Genomic DNA, 25,192 nt, shown 5'->3' on the forward strand with positions numbered 1-25,192 from the left:
CAATGGGAACTCCCATCCTTGTCACTTGTGATGCACTTGTTCGCTGAGACCCAAGGTCACACAACTTGTCAAGAGGCAGAGCCAGATGTGGGACCCCGACGCCCCAACCCTCCCCAACTCCTGCTGCCCCTTCCATGTCAGGTGAGGGAGAAGAAGAGTTAGGTGGGACCAGAAAGGGAAGAAAAGCCAGAGATGGAGCCCCAAGTCCTATAGGGAGTTGGGCCCCTGCCTTGACTCTGTTAACCAGATGCGGGTAGGGGGCGGTGACACAGGAGAACAAGGGAGCCCCAGGAGGTGAGCAGCGAGGCCCTTCTTGGAAGCACTAAGTTGCTGGATTCATGAGTCAGCCTCCCTGCTTCCCTTTCCCGACAACCCCCCCCACCCCCCGCCCCCAGAAGGCTCAGACGCAGGAGGAAACAATGCCCCCTCTCCCATTGTCTGGAGAGGCCCTCTGGTTCTCGGTGTCCTCCTCCGGAAAAGTGAAAGACACCGGGTCAAAGCTTTATGGAAAACCAGGAAGGGCCACACACAAACATAAGGTAATCATCACCCAAAGATGCAGTTTATTGAGCAACTACTGAGTCCCAGGCAGGGGCTGGACGCCTGGCCTCATCGGCATAAATGTCACCATTTTAAGAGATCTTCCCTGAGCAGCAGGTCAAAGTAAATCCACTCCTCTTCCCCGCCCTCCAATTAATCTCATAGTCTGTGTTCCTTTTCTTCCTACCATTTTGGGTCTTTTTCTAGGGCTGCACCTGCGGCATATGGAGATTCCCAGGCTAGGGGTCTAATCAGAGCTGTAGCCGCTGGCCTACACCACAGCTCACTGCAATGCCAGATCCTTAACCCACTGAGCGAGGCCAGGGATCGAACCCACAACCTCATGGTTCCTAGTCGGATTCATTAACCACTGAGCCACGACGGGAACTCCTACCACTTATTATATTAAAAATATAGTATAATATATGTGTGTTTGCCAGGGGAGAGGGAATAGAGTGGGATGGCCTGAGAGCTTGGAGTTAGTGGATGCAAACTATTACAGTTAGAGTGTATAAGCAATGAGGTCCTGCTGTATAGCTCAGGGACCTGTATCCAATCTCTTATGATGGAAGAGAATATGAGAAAAATAACGTATGAGTGGGTCACTTTGCTGTACAGCGGAAATTTACAGAACATTGTAAGTCAACTATACTTTAAGAAAATAAAAAACAATATTTCACACACACACACTATATATATATATATATAATATATATTATATATATATATATACATATTTTTTTTTGGCCATGCCCATGGAATGGAGAAGTTCCTGGGCCAGGGATCAAACCTGCGCCACAATGGTGTCCTGCGCCACAGCAGTGATAACACTGGGCCCTTAACCCGCTGCACCACAAGAGAACTCCCACCCACCACTATTACAGTCCAGGCTGTTGCTGTGTGTTCCTTCCATTCTTTCTCCTCCACGAGACTACAGTCTCGCCACGGGCAGGAGATATATCTGCGTGTTGATTGTTGTGTATCCACACTAAGCACAGTGCCCGCCATCTAGGAGTCACTCAATTCCTTGTTAAAGGAGTGCATGACTCTCTCTAATCATCACAGCAGCCTTATGAGGCAGGTTATCACACCCATTGTACAGAAGAAGAAACTGAGGTTCTGAGAGTCAAAGAGACTTGCACGGTTGGTCATCAGACATCAGCTCTGCTCCTTCCTGGGAAGGATTTGGAGAACAAAACCTAAGGGTCAGGAGAGAGAGGTGGGCCCAGCCTAACGGCTCACCAGTTCAGCTACCACCCTGTGCTCGGCCTTCCTCAGCTGAGCCCTCCCCACCTCTTGTCACATCCCCAGTAGCTCCCAGACATCAATCCACAGCCATAGAGCTGGAGGCCATCCAAACCGGCCTGTTTATTTCCCAAGCCAGAAGGGAATCAGCCCTTCCCTGTCCATCATAGAGCGAGATCCAGCTGGGGTCCACGCCCCACCTCTCGAGCCTTTTTTATTTCTTTATTTTTTTTAGGGCTGCACCGGTGGCACACGGAGGTTCCCAGGCTAGGGGTCGAATCAGAGCCGTAGCTGCCGGCCTACACCACAGCCACAGCATCTGTGACTTCATGGCAATGACGGATCTGTGACCTCATGGCAATGACGGATCCTTAAGCCACTGAGCGAGTCCAGGGATCGAACTTGCATCCTCATGGATGCTAGTCAGATTTGTTTCTGCTGAGCCACGATGGGAACACCCCCCCACCCCTCAAGCCTTAACCCAGCAGATAAATTAGTGAACTCTTGTATAAAACGTAGTACAGGGAAAATACATACATAGAGAGAGAGCCAGGGCTGGCGGTGGGGTGGGGTTCGCTTCTTGGACACCAGTAACCAGCTCCTGCCCCATCAGGGCGCCTGCCTAGCCCTGCAATCTCTTTCCTTGAAGTGGCTCATCTGTTGTCCCCACACCCCAGGACCTTGGCTGGTTAGCACACATCACAAAGATCCAACATCGTGCCCCCCAAAGGGAACTGCTCCCTGGCTGCCCCGACTGGCCCACTCCTCTGTCCTGCCTTCTTACCCAGGTAGCTGGCCTTGGCCTGGCTCCAGGAATTTGACCCACCAAACCTGAAGACGGAAGATTCACCAGGGAATACTGTCTTCTGACAGGTGTGGTGACTAGACCTCAAAAAAGTCCGAACCAGGATGTTTGTGAAAGTGGAAGGGGTTCAAATTCACTGGGAAACAAGCCCTGACCCAGACTCTCCAGGCAAAGGACAAATGGTCTCCCGACTGACAGGGCTCCCTGCCCTGCATGGGCCTGGTCCTGCCACTCGCGACTTTCCAAAACACTTCCCCCCGCCAGCAGCAAACTCCTCTCCACCTCCGTTGCCTCCCACTCTCCAAGACCTTCTGGCATCTTGATCACACATTTTAAGGCCTAAATAATATCGGAGACCTGTAGTATGGGATTGGGAATGATGGCCTCCCAAATCCTACATGGGACCTGCCATGTAAGGCCTCTCGTGTCAAGCCCCAGGCTTTCTGGCTCCTCGGGCCCAGTCCCCCAAATCATGGCTGCCTGGATCTCAGCAGAAATGCAAAGCCTTAATCCTCTGTCTTCCATCCCACACTTTCAATCTTCTCTCTCCCTCTAGGCTTTCTTGTAGTTAAGGACCAGGGAGAAATCAATCAACCATCCGTGCCCCGATCCCCACCCTTGGTCAACGCAAAGCACTTTGTTCCAGGACCTTCTCCATAGGTTGTATGTGCATATTCCTGGTCCCACCTCAATGTGGCTTCTAACCTAGGAACCCCCAGTGTCACCTCGTAGAGTGGCAACTGGTGGATGGATGGAGGCCGAAGAGCCTCAGCCTTTTATGAGGCCAGTAATCCCAGCCATCCCAATGGGTTCCCTTTCAGAGTGCCCCAGCCCCCGCTTTCAGAACCTGCTCAGCAGGCCTGCTTGGAAAAATGCTTTAAATGAGCCTTACTAAAGTAAATAGTACCGGACAGGGAAAACTCAAGGCTCCGGGTCTTTCAAAGGTCATCCTCTCTCCCCTGCTTCCCCCTCCCACCCCATCTGCAGACAGTCCACAGTCACACCAGGGCTTTGGGAAACAAAAGTCCAATCTTCTTCCTTTTTTTTTTTTTTTCGGCCACAAGTCCCAGGACCAGGGATTGAACCTGAACCACAGCAGTGACCCATCGAAGTCTAATCTTGATCTTCCTGGGGCCACTGCTTCACTCCTTGTCGTCTGTCAACAACGACTCCTCCGCCTCTGAGTGAGGCTCCCTCACACCTGTGCGTCCCTCCCACCCCTACAAAAACAAGTGCCGGGATCTGACCCCTTGGAGGAGAACTGAGAAGACCCTGGATTCAGGATGGAGCCTTTCGATGGGCCCCCGAGTAGGCATAGGAGATGGGTTGGCGGGTTCCGGGCCTCACGGTGAATGTGTTGATGGAGCCTCCATAGTGGGGGTTGCTGTGGGGAGTCCTGGTGGGGAGCAGGAGAGAGATGGGGTTAGTATCTGCATCTGGTTAACCCACACCCCTCCCTTTTCCCCCAGAGCGCAAGAGGATGGATGGGGCTCAGCGCTAAGGATCTGCCCCACAAGCTCGGGGCCCAGCATCCCGAAGTGCTACCCCGGTATTGGCTCCTTCCCGGCTCCGCCCTGCGGGCCAGAGTACCTGCCTAATACCCGCCTGCTCAGAGCTCCTAGCCTGGCTCAGGACGCATGTGTGTGTGGGAGGAAATGCCAGCTCCCAGGGACTACGCAGATATCTCCCCACCCCACACTTGGGGCTGAACCCTGGGGCTCGGAGGGGTGGAAAAGAGCAGAGAGAAGATGGAGCTGCTGGCGGATGCCGGAAGAGGGAGCAAGAAAAAAGAAAGGCGGTAAGAGGAGTTAAACACGCAGAGAAGGGAAGCGCCAACAGCGCCCTCTCCCGGCGAAGTGCACCTCTCTCCTCTTTCCCCTCTCCCGGCCCTGAGGGCCAGTGGGGAGAAAACCAAAAGTCCCCGACCGACGGCCGTGGTCTGGCCAGCTCCCGTGTGATCCAGGGCTGAGCCTCCCTCTCCCCTGGATTCCCGGCCCAGACTCCCTCCATCACCCCCGCCCCCGGCTCACCTGCTAGCAGCCGGGGCGCGGCCGCAGTCGCCGCCGCCGGGCGCCTTGTACTTGGCCTCTCCGCGGGCGGCGCCCTCTAGGGACATCTTCAGCGCGTGCAGGCCGCCCGGCGGCGCGCGGCCCGCCGAGTTGACTCTCCGCATCTCCGGGCATCCGGGCGCTGCGAAGGGCCCTCCTGGAGGCGGCCCGAAGCAGTTGGGGGTGCTCAGGCTGCGGCCGGTGCCGCCGCGGGGCGGCCCGGGGCTGCGGTGGGGCTCCCCGACGTACAGGCGCTTCTTGATGAGCGAACGGCTCCCGCCCGAGAATCGGTCCAGGCCTCCCGTGCCCCCAGCGGAGCCGGCATCCGTGGGAAAGCGGGAGAAGGTGTGAGCGGGGCCGGCGTCAGAGGAGGGCCCGGAGTCTGAGAAGTTGTGCCGGGGAGGGGAGGCCCGGGGCCCCAGATACTGGAGCGCCGGGACCGGGGGCTGGGGGTCATTGCTGAACTCTGGCGGCGGTGGGATGACCTCAAAGTTGAACTCCTCCTCCTCCTCCTTCTTGTGGGGAGACGGCGGGGAAGAGAAGGACTTGGGCAGCATATGGCCCTGGGGAACGTTGGAGGGCGCTGATTTTTCCCAGGCGGCGGGGCCCTGGGGTTCTGCCTTTGTCCAGCTGTGCCTGCGGCTGGGCTCTGTGTCCTCTAGGTCTCTGCCGGGCTGAGGCTTCCACTGACTGGGTACCTTGGGTACCACAGTGAAGGAGTTGGGCAGGCCTTCTCTGTAGAGGATGTTGTCAGAGCCTGCCTCTGGCTGGCTGTGGTCACGGAGACTCCCTGGCAGCGAGGACCGGTCCAAAGCAGCCCCTCTGGGCCTCCCCTTCTGTGCCCTCTGCCTGACTGCCAGGAGCAGGGCCATCGGGGAGCCCTGCTCCACCACCTCCCCCGTCACTGGGTGCCTTAGGAGTTCGTCAGTAGGCTGGGCTGAGGTTGGGGGTTTGGCTGGCAGCCCCTGGGGCTCCTTCACCTCCACAGGCTCCCCTGCCCTGGCAGTCTCTCCTATGGGCGGCATGGGCATCACCATGGCCACCTCTCTGCTGGGACTGTTCTGGCTGCGATGGAGCTTGTAGAGAAATGTCACCTCTTCTCGGCTGGGGAATGTCTTTGAGGGAAGGGCTGGAGATGAGAGGGCTCCCTGTGTAGGAGGCTTACTGGCCTCTGGGGAGCGCCCTTCTGCCTCTGGCCTGGATGGCTCTGTAAGCTCTTGACGTTCTGGCTTCTCCCACTGCCCAGCTGGGACTAGGTTCTTCTCTGGTGTCAGCTGGAATGAAGTGATGGGCAAAGTTGTGGCTGCAGATGGTGTGATGGGCCCAGGAGTGGCCTTGGGTGGTGTGGCTGGTCCAGGTGTAGCCTTGGGTGGTGTGGCTGGTCCAGGAGTGGCCTTAGGTGGTGTGGCTAGTCCAGGTGTGAACTTAGGTGTTGTGGCTGGTCCAGGTGTGACCTTAGGTGATGTGGCTAGTCCAGGTGTAAACTTAGGTGGTGTAGCTAGTCCAGGTGTGACCTTAGGTGGTGTGGCTGGTGTAGGCATGGCTTTGGGTGGTGTGGTAGCTGGTCCAGGTGTGACCTTGGGTGGTGTGACTAGTCCAGGTGTGACCTTAGGTGGTGTGACTAGTCCAGGTGTGACCTTGGGTGGTGTGACTAGTCCAGGTGTGACCTTGGGTGGTGTGACTAGTCCAGGTGTGACCTTGGGTGGTGTGGCTAGTCCAGGCGTGGCCTTGGGTGGTGTGGTGGCTGGTCCAGGTGTGACCTTGGGTGGTGTGACTAGTCCAGGCGTGACCTTGGGTGGTGTGGCTAGTCCAGGCGTGGCCTTGGGTGGTGTGGTGGCTGGTTCAGGTGTGGCCTTGGGTGGTGTGGCTGGTTCAGGTGTGACCTTGGGTGGTATGGCTGGTCCAGGTGTGGCCTTGGGTGGTGTGGCTGGTCCAGGCGTGGCCTGACATGGTGTAGCTGGTCCAGGCGTGGCCTGGGACTGGAGTGGTGTGGTTTGTGGAGGGGTGGTGGACAGAGGTGGCAGAGTCTTGGCTACAGGCTTGGAGAATTTGCCATTATCAACCCTGTTTTCAAAGATTCTTCTCCCTTCTAGCCGAGGTTTGGGAGGCAGAGACCCTATGCTGGGCTTGGCATCCTCTGCTGATGAGGAAAGCTGGGCCTCCAGCTTATTCCGGATCTGCCGCACACTGGGAGCTGGTGAATCTTGGGGGCTGTAGTCCACAGGGGGGAGGGTCAGGCTGGTGGCCGCCTCCTTCTCAGGCAGGCTGCAGGGACTCTCCTCAGGAACACTGGAGGGGGCCTCCTTCTGGGGCAGGCCGAGGCCCTTCTGGCTCTCCTTCACCTGGGAGGCTGCAGTTGGGCCTGGCCTGTGACCGGGGAATCGGTCCTCTCTCCTGGAGCCAGAGAGGTAGGCTGACAGCTCATTCCGTAGCTTTTCCATCTGGCTGGGATGCCGCCAGTCCACAGACTCTGAGGAGCCTGTGTCCTCTGGGCTGGGGGGGTCGGGTTTGGGTTTGGGAGCAGGAGAGCCAGACTTGGGGCCTTTCTTAAACCCAGGAGGTGGAGGGGCTGCCTTCTCTGCAGATGGCAAAGGAGGGGCAGCAGGGGGCAGTGGGGGTGCGGGGGGAGGGAGTGGGGGTGGGGGAGGGGGCAGGGGCGGGGCCGGAGGCGGAGTCTCAGCCTGTTCCCTGGTCCAGGCCCGGGACTGGCCTGGCCTCGGGCTGGCTGGTGCTGAAGCCCCGGGCTCCTTGGGGCAGTCTGGCTCAGGGGCCCTGTCGGGGTAGACCTGCGACGCGGGGCGGATGTGGAAGCTGGGAGGCAGTGGGAGTCGACTGGAGGCCTTCTTGGTGGCCCCTTCTTCCCAGGGAAGAGCCTCTTGTGTTTCCTGAGTGGAAATGGACGAAGTCCTGACCGGGGTTGGGGGCGGCACCTTGAATGAGCGGGGGAAGGTGAGGTGGGGCTCTGGCTTAGGTCCCAGGAGGCTCCCCTCTGGCTCAGCAGGGCTCCTGGGGGGGCTGCTTCGGGGGGCCTCTGGCTGCCTGCCATTCAGTGCCGCCTCCGATTTCCACTTGGTGACACCCGAGGTGGGAAAGAGGGGAGTCCCGGTGTTACGAGGGGACACGGGAGCTGGGGGTGCTGGGGCTGGCAGAAGGGGTGGGGGCGGGGCCTGAGCGGTCAAGGGGGGCGCAGGTGGAATGAAGTCAGGAGGGGTGGGTGTGGATGGGGAGGAGAGGGCCCCCATTACCGGGGGCAGGGGTGGGGCCGTGGTGGGTGGTGGAGGGGGTTCCAGCAGCAGGGGAGGAGGCGGAGGAGCTGTGGCAGGTGGAGGTGGTGGCGAGGGCTCCCGTGGAGGCTGCGATGGGGCCGAGGGTGGTGGCGGCGCGGGGCCTGGGGGAGGTGGGGGGATGAGTGAGTCATCATAGCAGCCAGGCCTTAGGTCCCCCACAGAGCTGTATAACCGGAGGTTGCCGTTGACGAGCGTGCTGGCTCCTAGAAGGAGGGAGAGGCATCGATGAAGGCGAGGAGGCAGCACATGGCGGGCTGGGGGGGCTCCCGAGAGAATGGCGGGTTTCCTGCGTTTGCTCTTGAACACCAAGTAAGGAGCAGCCATGCCTCCAGGCTTCTGAGCTGTCCTGGGAGTGACCCTCTTCTCCTAGGGAGGGGTCTGCTGCTCCTGGCATAGCCTCTGCAGCTTGTATTGAATCTTCTCTCTCACCACCTGAGGGTCCCTCACCACCTGAGGGTCCCGCCCCACCCTTCTCCCCACTCTTCACAGTCCTTTCCTAAACCCTCTTCGGTTAGTCCCACCTTCTGTTTCTTACAGGCGCCTTGGCTGGTACAAAGCTAGAAAGGCCAGGGTTCAAATCCTGGCTCTGCCACTTATTAAATGTGTGACCTTGGACACACTCATTAACCTTGCCAAGCCTCAGTTTCATCATCTGTAAAATGGGCATCATGTCAGCACTTACCCCATAAAGCCATTGTGAGGATTAAGGAAGAGAATTCATGGAAATGCATAAAAAGAACGTATCACAAATGGTGCTAGGCCCATTGTAGGCACTTAACGAGTGGTAACCTCTTTGATTACCAACACTTGTGCTTAACTTTCCAGTTTATGTCAAACGGAGGGAACGTGGGAGAGAGACAGGAAGTCATGGTTGGGTTTGGGCCTGGAGAGCTCAGTGAGCTAGTCTGGCTTAAATTCGGAAGAGAGAAATTTGCGCGAGTGACTCCTGCTTTCTAAACACCCTGAATCTGCCAGGAAGCCAGCTTTCCACCTTGCAGAGAACTTCCGGAACAGGTTCTGGGCTGCAGGATGGATGGGGGTGTATAGAAAGGAGGCGACGTGACCTGGATGAACTGGAGAAATGCTAAGTCCCTGGCCCCTGGCTCACATCCTTCCCTTCTTGGCCCCGGTCCCTGCCCCCTCCCTGGAGTCCCCAGGCCACCAAGAGGTGCTGGTTACTCCCCACCCCACCCCCCACCCCCTGCCAGCTTCTAGCACAGAGCGGAACAGCCTGAAATGGACAGCTCGGAAGGGTTCCTCCCAGCCGTTGGACTTCAAAACAAACACCAGAAAGAGTGGGGAAACCAACAGCCACGGAGCACCCAAGTGTTCAGAGCTGGGATACAGCATAAGACAAACCAAAAAACAGTCAAAATGCTGCCCCCCCCCCCCGAGCTTGTGTTTTAATGGGATGATGAGACAGACAATGAATAAGTAATTCATAAATTACTACCACGTCCTGTGGTGAGTAACATGGGCGAGAACCCCCAGGGGAGGTGCTGGGGGTGCAATATGAATAGGGTGGTCAGGGAAGACCTGTCTGAGAAGGTGACCCTGATGCTCAGGGGAATGAGGGCGAGAGAGAGCTGAGCGCATGTGCAGGGAAAGAACGGTCAGGGCAGAGGCAGACCAGGGGCTGCGAACGTGCCTGGCTCTTGAAGGAGCAGCGTGAGATCGGATAGCCAGAGGGACAGGAGGCCAGGTGTGGCCAGATCCTGGCGGTCCTGGCAAGAACCCTTCCTCTGGGTGACAGGGGAAGTCACTGGTAGGTTTTGAGCGGACGTATGACAGGAAGTGACTTACATCCCATCTGGTACTTGGTTTGCTGGAACTGTCTTGCCCATGGCTTGTTGGGAGACACAGAGGTACAAGGGGTTAAGTGGCTTGTCCCCAGGGAATGAAGCTAATATGCAGTGGGGCTGGGATTTGAAGCTGGGTCTATCAGACTCCAGGGTTCTTTCTATCCTTCATGTTGCCCTTGTTCCTGCTCTGGCCTCAGCCGTCCCCCTCTGGGCCATGGCCAACCCCGGCTCCCTCCTCTCCCACCCACTGCAGCCAGCACCCAAGAGGCAGGGGGACTCCAGGTTTACCACCAGCTGGGGAGGGGGACTAGATGCTTGAGCTTCAGGAAGGAAAAAGAAAGATGGACAGGCTGTTCCCACTGTGGCTCTTTAGGTTCAGAACCTGAGTAATATCCATGAGGACTCGGGTTCAATCCCTGGCCTTGCTCAGTGGGTTAGAGATCCGGTATTGCTGCAAGCTGTGGTGTAGAGCACAGATGCGGTTCGGATTTGGCATTGCTATCACTGTGGGGTAGGCGCTCTGATTTAACCCCTGGCCTGGGAACCTCCATATGCCACAGGTGTGGCCCTAAAAAGAAAAAAAAAGAGAGAAGGATGAACAAACCCCAAGCCTGGGGTCCTCTTACCTGTCACTTTTTTGTCTGCAAAGTCGTGTGGGACAGAGGGGGTGGGTACAGCTAGTCCATGGTTCTCCTGGGCATCCTGAAAGAGACCAGAACAATTAGGGAACAGAGAGAGAGACGGACTGTTTTTAAATCACTGCTCTGTGAGGGCGTTTTACCACTGGAAACTCTGCCGTGACGGTGATGCTCGTGCAACCTCGTGAGTGTACCAATATGTGAAAAGGCTCATTTAAAAGGCTGAATTTTGGAGTTCCTGTAGTGGCGCAGAGGAAACGAATCCCACTAGGAACTATGAGGCTGTGGGTTCGATCCCCGGTCTTGTTCAGTGGGTTAAGGATCTAGCGTTGCCGTGAGCTGTGGTACAGAGCCATAGCTCTGATTGAACCCCTATCTTGGGAACCTCCATGTGCCTTGAGTGCAGGCCTGAAAAGACAAAAAAAAAAAGGCTGAATTTTATGATACCATCGACTCTTGTTATTCCCAGTAGTTAGGGTCTGTAAAGTTGCTGCGAACACTGAAATAGCAAAAACTGGATCAATGCCTGGAGAGAACTACAGCGTTAGGTTCCTATAAACTTTGGTCAAAGCACTTTCATCAACTGATCAATACATAACTTTGTTTTATACGTGCTTCTGTTTAAAGACGCTTTATTTAATATCTATGGTTGACTCACTGACACTGGACTCATAGCCAACAGCACCATAACACACACCTTCGAAGCTCATCTAACACAGTTATTTTCTCTGTAAGGCACCTGGTATCCTCCTCGTACGTAGGAATGTCAGATAGCACATCAGCACTATGCGTGAGGGCTATTTTTTTTCTTTTTAGGGCTGTACCCGAACCTAGCATATGGAGGTTCCCAGGCTAGGGGTCCAATTGGAGCTACAGTGGCCGGCCTATGCCACAGCCACAGCAACACAGGATCCAAGCCGCGTCTGTGACCCACACCACAGCTCATGGCAACGCTGAATCCTTAACCCACTGAGTGAGGCCAGGGATGGAACCGGCAACTTCATGGGTGCTAGTTGGGTTCATTTCTGCTGAGCCACAACAGGAACTTCCCAAGGGGGCATTTTAAATATCGAAATCACCAACACAAAGCAAAGAAATTTGAAAAACATGGCACTAAATAGAAAAGGACACATTTACAGTACGAGGGCTGAACAAGAAAGCATGGGCTGCGTGCTTCAAGTGACTCAAACTTCACTGCTCTGTGTATGTCCAAAGCGTCTAGGGTATTGATTTGGGGGGCTGTTGCAAATCAATTTTAGTGAGTAGGCGAATTTGCAGATATAGAATCTGTAAATAATGACAACCAACTGTATATGAATTGTATCTTAATAGAACAGAACAGAACAAACAAAAAAGTTCTGTGGGACTCCCCATGCATAGCCACAAGATAAAAGCCAAAGCTCTCAACCTGGCCTCCTGCTCACGCTCAGTTTTCATTAGGTATTTACAGAAAAGTAAATAAATGAAAAGCGGTGCACTGGAGTATCGGCTGCACTGCCCTTTTGATTGCTCAGCTCAGCAGCCCATAAGCGTTTACACAGCTGTCAGTTTGTACATACTAGTTTGCATTCTGTTTTTTTCCCCTCAAACACACATTTCCATATGTCAACAATGTCCACACACCTGTCCTTTGGAGGAGCTGTGGGGCATTTTATGGTCGCTTTCAAGGTCCTCAACACCTCGCATCCTTCCAGCCAATTTTTCTTTCCTGCTCTGCTGTTACAGCCACCCTGCATTTGAGCTGGACGACACCCTCTCCAGGGTCCTTCCGACCCACATGTCTGGTTCATGCTCATCCCTGACGCTGGGGGTTGGGCAGGCTCTTCCCACCCTCCATTTCTTTCTTTCTTTTTGTCTTTTTAGGGCTAAACTCAAGGCATATGGAGGTTCCCAGGCTAGGGGTCCAATCGGACCTGTAGCTGCCAGCCTACACCACAGCTACAGCCATGCCAGATCTGAGCCGTGTCTGTAATTTATACCATAGCTCACGCCAGTGCTGGATCCTTAACCCACTGAGCGAGGCTAGGGATCGAACCTACAGCCTCATGGATGCTAGTCAGATTTGTTAACCTCTGAGCCACAACGGGAACTCCCACCCTCCCTTTCTAACAATGATACCCCTTGCCCTGCGATCTGAACACATGATAGTAAGCACGCTCCTCCTTGCTGACGCCCCATTTGCCAGTGGAGGACGCTGAGGCTCCGAAATGTTGGTGAGCTGTCTCTAGTCCCACATGCAGTGCTCCCAGGTCCATGGAGCCCTCACCTCTGGTTATTTTGCTTCTCTAAAGTCTCTGGTCATTTGAGGGCAACAAACAACTCCTCTTCTTGTTCTTAAAGAATTCTGAAGCTGCAAGGGCCTTGCTCCATCATCTAGTGTTTTTTTTCTGCCTTTACTTGACTCACACGGCCACACATCTGTTCTTTTTTTTTTTGGCTTTTTCAGGACCGCACCCATGGAATATGGAGGTCCTCAGGCTAGGGTTTGAATCAGAGCTGCAGCCGCTGGCCTTCACCACAGCCACAGCAACGCCAGATCCAAGCCATGTCTGTGACCTACACCACAGCTCACGGCAACACTGGATCCTTAACCCACCGAGTGAGGCTACGGATGGAACCTGCATGCTCATGGATACTAGCCGTATTCACTTCTGCTGCATCACAGCAGGAACTCTCCCCACACATCTGTTCTTAACATCTTTGAAACCCAGTGATCCTGAACCAGGGGCAGGGATAGGGGCCAACTCATCCAAGGAGTGTCACCCGAGACGTTCTGAAACACCGCATACACATACACACACTCATCACGGACTGTCTCATAACCCCTATCAAGTATGCACACTCTGATTTTGCTGAGATGGAGGCCAGGCCTTCCGGAGCCAGGGTTGAGGTCTCCAATTACTCTTTTGCACGTAATTGGAAAGTAGAAAGACCCAGGGTCTTATCATCAAAAGTCTTTGCATTCCATTCATGCTCTGGACTTTGCCCATGCACATGAGCTTGGATGAGCCGCTGCAACGATGTTAAACTACCATTTATACACCTACTGTGTGCCAGCACTATGGTATCTCCGATCCTTTAACAGAGCCTGAGAGCAAACCTAGGCTGCCCAACCCACCTTTCCTGCAAATCACTGAGACCCAGTTTCTTCACCTATGAAAACGAGATCATACCTCCTGCTTGGCAGCCACTGTGAGATCAAGTGAGAAAATATTCCTGACCCAGGAAGCCAGTATGAGCTGAAGGAGTACAGCTTCTAAATCTCTGCCCCACCAAGGTGAAAAAATTGTGAACAATCAAAGCAGAGCTGCTTGGGATTCTAGAAGCACCTTCTGGGTCAGAGTGCTTACGTATAATTATGTGTGGACCGGGAAGATGGAGGGACTTTATGGGCTGGAAGTCCTACTGCCCATCCCATCTTTGATCTTTTTTACCCCCCACTTTTTAGGGCCGCACTCAAGGCATATGGATGTTCCCAGGCTAGGGGCAGATTCGGAGCTACAGCTGCCGGCCTACACCACAGCCCACGGCAACACCAGATCCTTAACCCACTGAGTGAGGCCGGGGATCGAACATGCAACCTCATGGTTCCTAGTCAGATTTCATTTCCGCTGCGCCATGACAGAAGCTCCTGATCTTTTTTTAAAATTAAATTAAATTAAAAAAAATTTTTTTCTTTTTTTTCTTTTTTTTGGCCATACCCGCAGCATATGGAAGTTCCCAGGCTAGGGGTTGAACTGGAGCTGTAGCCGCTGACCTATACCACAGCCACAGCAACGCCAGAGCCGAGCCACGTCTGCAACGTACACCACAGCTCATGGCCACACCGGATCCTTAACCCACTGAGCAAGGCCAGGGATTGAACCTGTGTCCTCATGGCTACTAGTCAGATTCATTTCCGCTGCGCCAAAACAGAAACTCCCCATCTTTGATCTTGACTCTGAAAATGTTTTAGACACCAAAGACCACAACATGGAAGTCTGTCTCCTGAGCAGCCTTGGAACAGCAGCTCAGGCTTTTCAGGTCCTCCCCTCCACCCCTGACACACAGGGGTGTCCCAATGCTTGAGGTGCCGTGGCACTCCATTCTCCATCAGGCTTGGGGCAGATATCAAAGTTCAGGCCCACCCTTCTGGAGGCCCACCCCACCCCTGTACTGAACTACAGCATCCTCAAGCCGCAGCTAACTTCACTCCAACCCCTTACACCCCCCAAGCTCTGCTGGCTCACCTTGCCAGCCCTCACACTGGCATGGATTCAGAGAAGGCAAATACAACCTCATTTTAATGCTAGTCCTAGAAAAACAGACCCAGAAGCTACATCACTCCACTTGCTCACCATGGGGATCCAGGCAGCTGGTATCAAGTGCCCTGGATGGTGACAGATCTCAGTGGGCAGATGCACCGGTGTAAACAGCATCCATCTCCACGAGAGTTGAATTTCTACATCTGCCTCCCTGAGCCTTAGAGAACTGAGGCAAAGAAAACCTCCTTAAGAAGAGGGCTTGGGAGTTCCCATCATGGCTCAGTGGTTAACGAATCCTACTAGAAACCATGAGGTTGTGGGTTCGATCCCTGGCCTCACTCAGTGGGTTAAGGATCCGGTGTTGCCATGAGCTGTGGCGTAGGTTGCAGATGTGGCTCAGATCCCTCGTTGCTGTGGCTCTGGTGTAGGCCGGTGGCTACAGCTCCAATTCGACCCCTAGCCTTGGAACCTCCATATGCCACAGGAGCAGCCCAAGAAATGGCAAAAAGACAAAATAAATTAAAAAAATAAAATAAAATGGCTAAAATGGTAAATTTTATGTTATGTGTATTTTACAATGGAAAAAGTTAAACAAAACATAGCAAACAAAAGAACAAAAAAGTGCTGAGGGAGCCAGCGTTTATCCTCCACTGGACAGACCCCAGCATCTCACATCACCTGCTTCTCTCATCCCCAGTTCTCCCAACCTCAACAATAATGATAAGAGCTGCTACTTGCTCAGCACCTACTCTGTACCATGTGCTCTTTCTTTCCTTTTTTTTTTTTTTACATCTCTCTCTCTCTCTTTTTTTTAGGGCCGCACCAGGGGCACATGGAGATTCCCAGGCTAGGGGTCAAATTGGAGCTGTAGCTGCTGGCCTACACCACAGCCACAGCAATATAGGATCCGAGCCCTGCGTCTGTGACCTACACCACAGCTCATAGCAACGCCGAATCCATAACCCACTAAGCAAGGCCAAGGATCGAACCTGCGGCCTCATGGATGCTAGTCAGATTCATTTCTACTAAGCCACGACGGGAACTCCTGTGCTTTCCATCTCTTAACTCATTTCCTTTTCACAGCTTGAGACAAGATAGGTGTGATTGCTAAATGAGGCACAGAGAGTTAAGTAACTTGCCCAAAGACCCACAGCTGGTTATGCATTACTGTCTTTCCAGGCATCTGGTCATCACCTGCACACCCAGCTTGTCACCTGGCTCTGCCAGGCACTTCCTGAGTCCCTTCCTTCCTGCCATACGGCAAGCTAGGCCCTACATCAAGTCCTGTCTCTCACCCAGACCGACAGACAGACTGCTGCCATCATCTCCCAGGGTCTCTGCCTTACCGCATTCTTCAAGCCTGACTCCAGGATGCTCTTTCTAAAATGCATCTCGGAGCAGGTCCCTTCCCTTCTATTGGTCCAGAGGCTGAAACTCAAATACCTTCACATGCATTCAAGACCTTTCCTGAGCTGTCCCTCTTGCAGCCACTGCCAACGTTCTCCCACCCGCTGCACAAAATCTGGGCTCCATGCTCTTTTCTTTTTCTCGCCATTGTACCTGAGACCTGACTTCTGAGCAAATGGGCTCCTTGCAGCAGGGATCTTCAGAATGGCAGAGAGACCACCCCTTGGAGGGAGCATCTGGAGGTTCCGGGGGTGGGTGAATAGCTTGAAAAAGGCACTAGATCATTTGGCTGCACCCGCTTCCCCAGCCCTCGAGAACCACTGCAGCTGCTTGGGATTCATTCCCACATCTTCTCAGGCTTCCAAAGCCTTGCTCTTGCTCTTATTCTGCCTAGGATGCACTTCATCAAGACAGGGGTGTGTCAACCTGTGGGTGACAGCAATGACGAGAATATGCAAATGAGCATCTGAGCACCTCTGTTGGGCCAGCCCTCGGGGGCCTCCCTGCTTAGCCTCGGCCACCGCCATGGCCACTCCCAACACTCTGCCGCAGAGCAACCCTCCCTCAATGCCCGGGGCAGAGTCTAGCCCTGGCCCTGCCAGATGGGGCACCCCGCATGAAACTGGGCCTCAGCCCTTCCCTGTCCCCACACCCGAACAACACCCAGGAGCTAGCATCACCTCATCCACCTCACAGAGGGTTGCAAGCCAGCTTCCCAGCTCAGACAAGCAGCCCTTTAAAATCCATCACAGCCCAGTGTACTGAAAAGTCACCCAGCAATGATTAGTTGGCAAGAAGGCTGGGGGCGGAAGTGCTATTCGAAGAATATATATATATATTTTTTTTTTTTCCTTATACTTGTCTCTATTTTCAGTTAACAATGAACTTCTGTTTCCTTCATAATTAACGAAACACCCAATACAATAGTTAATTTTTTTAACTCTTGTAATCAAGTGGAAAGAGCATGAATTTTATAGGCAGGAAGATCCGATGGGCAATTTTTTTTTTTTTGGTCTTTTTTAGGGCTGCACCCTCAGCATATGGAAGTTCCCAGGCTAGAGGTCAAATCAGAACTGTAGCCGCCTGCTTATACCACAGCCACAGCAAGACGCAGGATCTGAGCCGAGTCTGTGATCTACACTGTGGGTCACAGCAACACCAGATCCTTAACCCGCTAAGTGAGGTTGGGGATCAAACTTGCATCCTCATGGATACTAATCAAGTTCGTTACCACTGAGCCACAGCAGGAACTCCCCTGATTGGCAATCTTAATTTAACTCCATTGTCTCAAAGACAGAATCTGACACAAGGTCAGTGGTCAGGAATTGTGTCTCTCTCTAGGTTTTTTTTTTTTTTTTTTTTTTTTTAGGGCTGCACCTGTGGCATATGGAGATTCCCAGGCTAGGGGTTGAATCTGGAGCTACAGCTGCCGGCCTACGCCAGAGCCACAGCAACATGGGATCCAAGCCTCCTCTAGGACCTATACCACAGCTCAAGGACACCAGATCCTTAACCCACTGAGTAAGGCCAGGGATCGAACCCGCAACCTCATGGTTCCCAGTCGGATTCATTTCCACTGCGCCACGACAAGAACTCCCTCTCTTGCCTTTTGAGGCTCAGTTTTCTCATCTGTAAGATGGGGTCGCCATTGCCATCTGAGGAAAGGCAATTCCTCAGGCTCTCGATCCTCAAGTCCTAGCACATCTCAGGGGTAAGCAGTGGCCTGAGTCCATGGATACTTTGCGCCGGGCACAGCCCCTAGGATGTGTCTGGCTGGCTGGTTGAAGAAATGGATGGGTATTTTCCACGGTCAGGGTCAGGTCCCCGGGAATCCCTAAGGCTTTTTTTTTTTTTTTTTTGGTCTTTTTGTCTTTTCTAGGGCCGCTCCCACAGCGTATGGAGATTCCCAGACTAGGGTTCTAATCGGAGCTACAGCTGCCAACCTACGCCAGAGCCACAGCAACTTGGGATCCGAGCCGCGTCTGCAGCCTACACCACAGCTCACGGCAACGCCAGATCCTTAACCCACTTAGCAAGCAAGGCCAGGGATCGAACCCTCAACCCCATGGTTCCCGGTCAGATTCCTTAACCACTGTGCCACAACGGGAACTCCTCCCCTATGGGCCTTTGAAGCAGGAACATTTCAGAGTTAAAGAGAAAGAGAAAGAGGAAGGAGAGAAGGAAGGCAGAAAGGAGGAACGTATTCACTATTCAAGAATGAGGTTGCTTCCCCGTTAAAGTTTTAGACACCAGAGCCCACTGTTCGCCCCCAGCTGCACCACCAAGGGCTCAGGGAACAGGACTCACCCCACTCCTGGCCCTAGCCCTGTCCCCTTGGCCTCCCTGTGCCTGGGACAGTCACATCCTCATGCCTGGGATTCCTCGGAACCCAGGCAAACCCCAAGGGTGGGTCACCAGGGGCTGGGCCAATGGGCCATTCATGCTTGACCTTGGGCACCGGCCCAAGTCTCAGCAACACAATGTCTGAGTCTAAGTCTTAGCGACACATTGTGGGATGCAATCTTCCTCACCAGATTCCTCCAGGAGCCTGGCTGGGGCACCTCAGGGTGGGTGTGGAGCTGCAGGGGGTGAGGGAGGTGACACGGAGTCAGAGCCAGGCGGGGTTGGGGACAGCGCTCTGTAGGCTGGGGGAGCAGGGCACCCCCAGAGTGAGAGCCACAAGGAAACCTCTCTGGGCACCCAAGGTTCCCAGCCAAGTGAAGCCCAGCTGGTTGTTTCCTGGTTCTGGGGGGGCTGCGTGAAGGTAGGAAGTGTGTTACCCACACAGCAGCTTCTCTGAAGTTGGGAACTGGTGAGCATTTAAAAAAAGAGCTCAGGGAGTTCCCATCGTGGCTCAGCAGAAACAAATCTGACTAGTATCTATGAGGACACAGGTTCCATCCCTGGCCTGGGTTAAGGATCCAGTGTTGCCATGAGCTGTGATATAGGTCGCAGAATCGGCTCGAATCTGGCGTTGTGTGAGCTGTGATATAAGCCAGAGGCTACAGCTCCAATTCAACTCCTAGCCTGGGAACCTCCCTATGCCATGGGTGCAGCCTTAAAAAAGACAAAGAAAATAAATAAATAACAGCCTGAGAGTTCCCATTGTGGCTCAGAGGGTTAAGAACCTGACTAGTAACCATGAGGATGTGGGCTCCATCTGCGGCCTCGCTCCATAGGTTAAGGATCCATAGTTGCCACAAACTGCAGTGTAGGTCACAGATGTGGCTCAGATCCCATATTGCTGTGGCTGTGGTGTCGGCTGGCAGCTGCAGCTCCAGATTCGACCCCTAGCCTGGGAAAGTCCAGATGCTACAAGTACAGCCATAAAAAGACAAAAAAAATTTAAAAAATAAAAAAAGAGCTCAATTATTTCCCTGCCCAGCCTCCACCCTCTGCTGTGGCTCCAACCCCTTTCTGGGGAACAGAGAATGCCACCAGTGAGCCATCTGGACCAGCCTGCCATCCCAGAACTGCTCTTAGACCCAGTCTAGCAGGGTTCTTCCCTGGCCTCTGAGCCACAGGGGGCCCTGCTCTGATTCCCTGCAGGGCAAAGAGTTCATGGGGTCACCCCCTTCTCGACCCTGCTCCAGGCACCAAACCCCCTAGAATCCCTGACTTAAACGGCCTCGAGCTCACTTCTAGAGTTTCTTGCCTGGTCAGTTCTACTGAGAGCAGTCGGAGCTGGGAGCTCACCTCCCTGAGCCCAAGGGTGGCCAAGGGGTGCCTGTTTGTGGATGAGGATGCAGGTGTGGATGGAGCTTTGGAGGTTCCGGCTGAGGCCTCACTGTGAGGGGAGGAGTCAGGTGGGCAGAGGCGGGGGCTGCGGTGGGAAGACAGCCGTGTACACTGGCCGTATATGGTGTACACTGGCTGCAGGCTTCTGACACCCGCCCCCACAGGAACACGTGGAGCTCCCCCCCCACCACTCCCTTCCAGCGAACGTCAGCCACGTGAATCACTCAAAAGCTAATAATAACTGCCCTTTCCAGCACACCCAAAGGAGCTCGAACCCCAGCCCTAAAGGGAGCCAGGGCCAAGTTCAGAGATGAGCTAGCCCCTGCGGCAGGGCGTGGAAAAGTGGAAAGGAGAAATCCCTCTGACTCGGGCTGCTCTTCCAAGCAGCTGAGGAAGAGAGGGTGGGGGTCCAGAACAGGCGGGGCTTCCTGCCCAGGGCCCAGCCTGACACGTCTTCAGGCACAGCCAGGCTTGCCTGACTCAGAGGGTGGAGTGACCCAGGGAGCTCTCACCGCCCCAGGCGCCCCTGGGGACCTGTCTGGCCAGTTTCCCCATATTTGCCACATTGGCATTTAATTTTTAATTCCTCATATGCATCACCCTGGAGATGGCTGGATTCAGACTAGGGTGGGGCCACAGGCAGCTCCAGAAAGAAGTACAACCTCCCCACCGCCAGCTGATCCATCAGTTCAGCTCTCAAAAGCTAAGGGCAGGCGCTGGCTTCAGCTCTGGGCTGGGCTTCCCCTTGGAGGCAGAAGGAAATGGGGGAGACGGCATCCTTCCGGGCTCAGGCCCACAGTGGTGCAGACAGGACTGGATTGGGAGGAGGAGACCCAGACTTGGGGCCTGTCTCCACCTCTAATGAGCTGGGTGGCCTCGGTTTTCTCATTCTAGTGAGTGCCAAGCTCTCGGTCCACACCGCCACCACACCCCCAACTCTGAAGTCTGTGATTCTAACACAGTTCCTCAGAGCTCTCAGGGCAGGAAGAGGCGGTGGTCCTGGTGCCTGGAGTGCCATCCTCTTCCGAGGGCTCTGGCATCTCTGGGGGCCTCTGAGGAGCCAACTCCACCTCCTGCCCCTTCTTTAGCGAGTTATTTTAACACAGAAAGTCACAGCTGAGGAAAACCTAGTGGACATCTGGTGTAACCCCTGCTGATGGGTGAGGAAAGGCCTGGCCCTCAGCCACCCAGCAGCCCAGTGGCAGAGCCAGGATTGGTGCCACTTATCTGAGGATGGATCCAGATCCTGCCCCAGCCACTGAGGGATCCCAGGGGTCTCTTTCTTTCTTTCTTTTTTTTTTTTTTTGGTTCTTTCTAGGGCCTCACCTGTGGCATATGGAGGTTCCCAGGCTAGGGGTCGAATCAGAGCTGCAGCTGCTGGCCTACACCACAGCCACAGTAAAGTGGGATCCGAGCCGCATCTGCAACCTATACCACAACCAAAGCAACACGGGATTCGAGCCACATCTGAGACCTACACCACAGCTCACAGCAACGCTGGATCCTTAATCCACTGAGAGAGACCAGGGATCGAACCTGCATCTTCATGGATACTAGTCAGTTCATTACCACTGAGGTACGACAGGAACTCCCCAAGGTCTTTTTCATAACTGGCTTTGGGCTGCTGGCTGCCTGAGAATGTATTCCTTTGTCCTCTGCGCTGTCACCTCGAACAGAGTAAGGGCGCTCCAGGAAGGGGGCAGAAGCACCTGCTGCTGTGCACCCTGCCCCCTCCCCCGAGCTCTGCCCTCCCTTTCACACCCATCCATCCTTGGGCTCGTGTGGGATGCTGACAGTGACGCTGCACTCAGGAGAGAGCCCCAGCCCAGATGGTGCTCCAGGAAGAGCATGGGCCCGTCATGGGCACTGCTGCCTTGAGCCTCCCCTGCCCCGGGGTGGCCTGCCTGGGAGGTGCCCTCTGAGCGTGGGAAGGGAGGACAGGGAGGGGCAAGGCCCAGCTGGTTAGGACAGTGGCAGGCAGGGCTTGGGCCTCGGCCCGGCTCCCCACCTGCCCTGGTGGGGCTGGGGGGCGGGGTGTGCACGGGTGTCTGTGTGTGAACCCACACCCACTCTGGTCCTATCCTCCTGCCTCTCACTCACCTGGCCTCCTGGACCAGCTAGAAGAAAGCGAAGACCCAGCCCAGGGCCTGAAGGAAAGGAGTCGGATTCCCCACAACTCAGGAGCCAGTGAGGAACCATGTCGGGAGCTGCTCTCTATCTTGTGATCTGAATCTGCAGCAAAACATGTCCCTGGGATACGGGCCGGCTGGGTTCCTAATCTCAAGGTGCATCATAGGTGGGCTTCCCAGAGGCCTGAGACCCCTCTGCTGAATTGTAGGCAAAATTGTGCATCTGTGGCCCATAGCCTCACCAAGCTCTCAAAGGAGTCTCTGACCTCAAAGAGGCAAGAGCCCTGGTGTCCCGCAAGCCCTGGCGGCCGGGCAGGGGTTCAGAGAGGGAAATGCACGCGGTTCCGGCGGCTGGTGATGGGAAGGAAGAAAAGAGCCTCTAGGTCATGGCAGAGGGGAAGGTAAGACGGCCTGAATAGAACCTGGACCCTGGAGCCTGGCTATGAATCCTAGTTCTGGGAGCTCCCTTCGTGGCTCAGCGGAAACGCATCTGACCAGCATCCATGAGGACGCAGGTTCGATCCCTGGCCTCGCTCAGTGGGTCGAGGATCCGGTGTTGCTGTGAGCTGTGGTGTAGGTCACAGACGAGGCTCCGATCTGGCATTGCTGTGGCTGTGGCTGGCAGCTGCAGCTCTGATTGGACCCCTAGCCTGGGAACCTCCATATGCCATGCGCATGGGCCTTAAAAAAAAAAAAAAAAAATCCAAGCTCTGCCACTTAGGAGCTGTCTGACCTTCAGCAAGGTACTTCCCCATCCTGTTTCAATGTCTCTGCCTGTAAAATGGGGATGCACCTTCCCAAGAGGGTGGCTCTACTGACTGTTAACGTGTGCGAGACGCGTGACGGTGCCTGACACACAGTAAGTGCCCCGCATGTGTCAGCCACAATCACACAGCTCTGTCACTGGCTAGGATCTCGTCAGCTGCTCAGCGGGGAACCAACAGCCCGGTGTGATCTTCCCTTTCTGGGTTCAGTTCCTGCCAGTGTATAATGCGTCGGGTGCGAGCCTGACAAGGCCTCTCTCAGCGGTTGGGTTCACGGTGCATTCATTCATCCCTCGGTCTCACTAGCGAGGGGCTGGGAGCCAGCTGGGGAGAAGCCCCCATGTCCTGGGATGGGGTTGGAGGCTGGTGGGGAAGGACTGCTGCCAAACCAGTTCCAGCAGCCACCCCCGACCCTGTGCAGCCTCCGAGTCATGCCCCAGTTGACCCATACCAGATCCAAACCAGAGAACCCAAACCAGAAGGCAGGCGGGCAGAAAGCCGCTACCGGTGCTGACTGAGTGACGGGCCCAAAGACGGTGGGCAGGTCGGGGCGGGGATACAGGATGCCGGCCAATCAGAACCAAGTCCGCTGTGCCCTGTTAACCCTTTACTTGCTGGTGCAGATCCGAGGGAGGAGCCAGGACTGGGAGAGCCACTCAAGGGGCAACAGTCATGTATTTCAATATTTTAACAACCAGAACGCGAACGGGTGTGTCAGCCCTGGGCGCCCACCTCTGTAACTTTTCGTATGTGTGTTGGGGGCAGGTGAAGGGAGAGAACCGAATTCACCTCCGGCGACAGAAAAATCTCAAAATTATTTCATCTGCATGTACGGGTGCAACAACCCCCTGAGAGCTTTCCGCATCTCTGGAAACGAGGTTAGGGCTTGACTCATTTGCTTTATACATTTTTGGTTTTGGTGTTGTATTTTCTTTCTTTCTTTCTCTCTTTCTTTCTGTCTTTTTGCCTTTTCTAGGGCTGCTCCTGTGGCATATGGAGGTTCCCAGGTTACAGGTTCTTCTTGGAGCTGTAGCCGCCGGCCTACACCACAGCCACAGCCACACCAGATCCGAGCCCCGTCTGCGACCTACACCACAGCTCACGGCAACGCTGGATCCTTAACCCACTGAGCGAGGCCAGGGATCGAACCTGCGTCCTCATGGATGCTAGTCAGATTCGTTAACCACTGAGCCACAATGGGAACTCCAAGTGTTATATTTTCTATGTGTGTCTGTGATGTCCATGAATGGCTTTTATAAGCACAAAATAAATTACTTAACGTTGTGCTCCCAGAGGTCTGTGTGCCCAGCCCTCCACATACAAGCCTTGGGGACACAGCAAGGAGAAGACTCTGTCCCTCCCATCTAGAGTCCTGGGGTCTGGGTGGTGAGTTTGCACAAGCCAGAAAAACCTGGGGACAGGGAGAGAGAGGTGGTTGTGACTGGCTGTGCTGGGCAGAACTTGTGGGCACCTGGGATGAAGGCATGGGGTCCTGTGAGGTCTACTGGGCCCCTGAAAACTCAGACCAGAATTAGGTGCCTTGTCCGTTGAGGCAGAATAGAGCTTCATGGACATATAAGATGCTATGACCCCAGTGACAGTACTGTCCCAGCCAAGATCCAGGTCTCGCAGACAGTAGTGAATCTAGGATTTATGAGACTGACTCTTTTTTCTAGGGGTCAAATCGGAGCTGCAGCTGCCGGCCTACACCACAGCCACAGCAACTCAGGACCTAACCTGCATCTGTGACCTACCCCACAGTTCACAGCAATGCCGGATCCTTTAACCCACTGAGCAAGGCCAGGGATCGAACCCGAATTCTCATGGATACTAGTCAAATTCATTTCCACTACGCCACAACGGGAACTCCAGGGATCGACTCTTTAGGCTCTAAATCTGGGCCGCTGCACACAGTAGCCATTGGCCACAAGTGGCTATTGAGCCCTTGAAATGTTGCCAGTCAGAAGCGGGATGTGACAGACGGGGGGTGTGGGATTGGCATATGCACTGTGAGGTATGGCATGACTGGCCAATGGGGACCTGCTGTACAACACAGGGAACCACCCAGTATTCTGTGATAATCTGTGGGAAAAGAATCTGAAAGAGAATGGATATGTGTATGCATATGACGGAATCACTTTGTTGTACAGCAGAAATTATCACAACCTTGTAAATAAACTATATTCCGATAAACCTTTAAAAAAAAAAAAAAGCAAGTGGGCTGTGGGATCTAAGTCTGGCACACCAGATCTGGAAGACTTAGAATGGGAGAAAGAATGTAAAACATCTCATTCATCTTTTTACATTGATTAATGGTTGAAATGATCATCTTTCAACTCGTTTTGCCTATATATATATATTTTTTTGGCTGTACCAGTGGCATGAGGAAATTCTCTGGCCAGGGATCGAATCCACACTGCAGCTGTGACCCGAGCCACAGTGGTGACACCAGATTCTTAACCTGCTGTGCCACCAGGGAACTCCCCTATTTCTTTTTGCCATTTTAGAAATTTTTAAATTACACATGAGTTTCGCATTATATCTC

The 25,192-nt window shown here is 54.2% G+C and overlaps 1 protein-coding gene across 1 annotated transcript in view; it reads right to left on the reverse strand.

The window, feature by feature from the left end:
• Positions 1 to 2,198: 2,198 nt before the first annotated feature.
• The window catches only part of C9H6orf132 (chromosome 9 C6orf132 homolog), a 36,053-nt gene continuing 13,059 nt past the window's right edge, over positions 2,199 to 25,192 (reverse strand). The window contains exons 3-5 of the mRNA XM_047796321.1: positions 10,354 to 10,429; positions 4,621 to 8,128; positions 2,199 to 3,986 (exon numbers count right to left, since the gene is read on the reverse strand). Of these exons, the coding sequence (XP_047652277.1) occupies positions 3,869 to 3,986; positions 4,621 to 8,128; positions 10,354 to 10,429 (3,702 nt within the window). The 3' untranslated portion in view covers positions 2,199 to 3,868. The remainder of the gene's footprint in view (positions 3,987 to 4,620; positions 8,129 to 10,353; positions 10,430 to 25,192) is intronic.

Source organism: Phacochoerus africanus, chromosome 9 (assembly GCF_016906955.1).
Source record: "Phacochoerus africanus isolate WHEZ1 chromosome 9, ROS_Pafr_v1, whole genome shotgun sequence".
NCBI classification, from domain to species: Eukaryota; Metazoa; Chordata; class Mammalia; order Artiodactyla; family Suidae; genus Phacochoerus; species Phacochoerus africanus.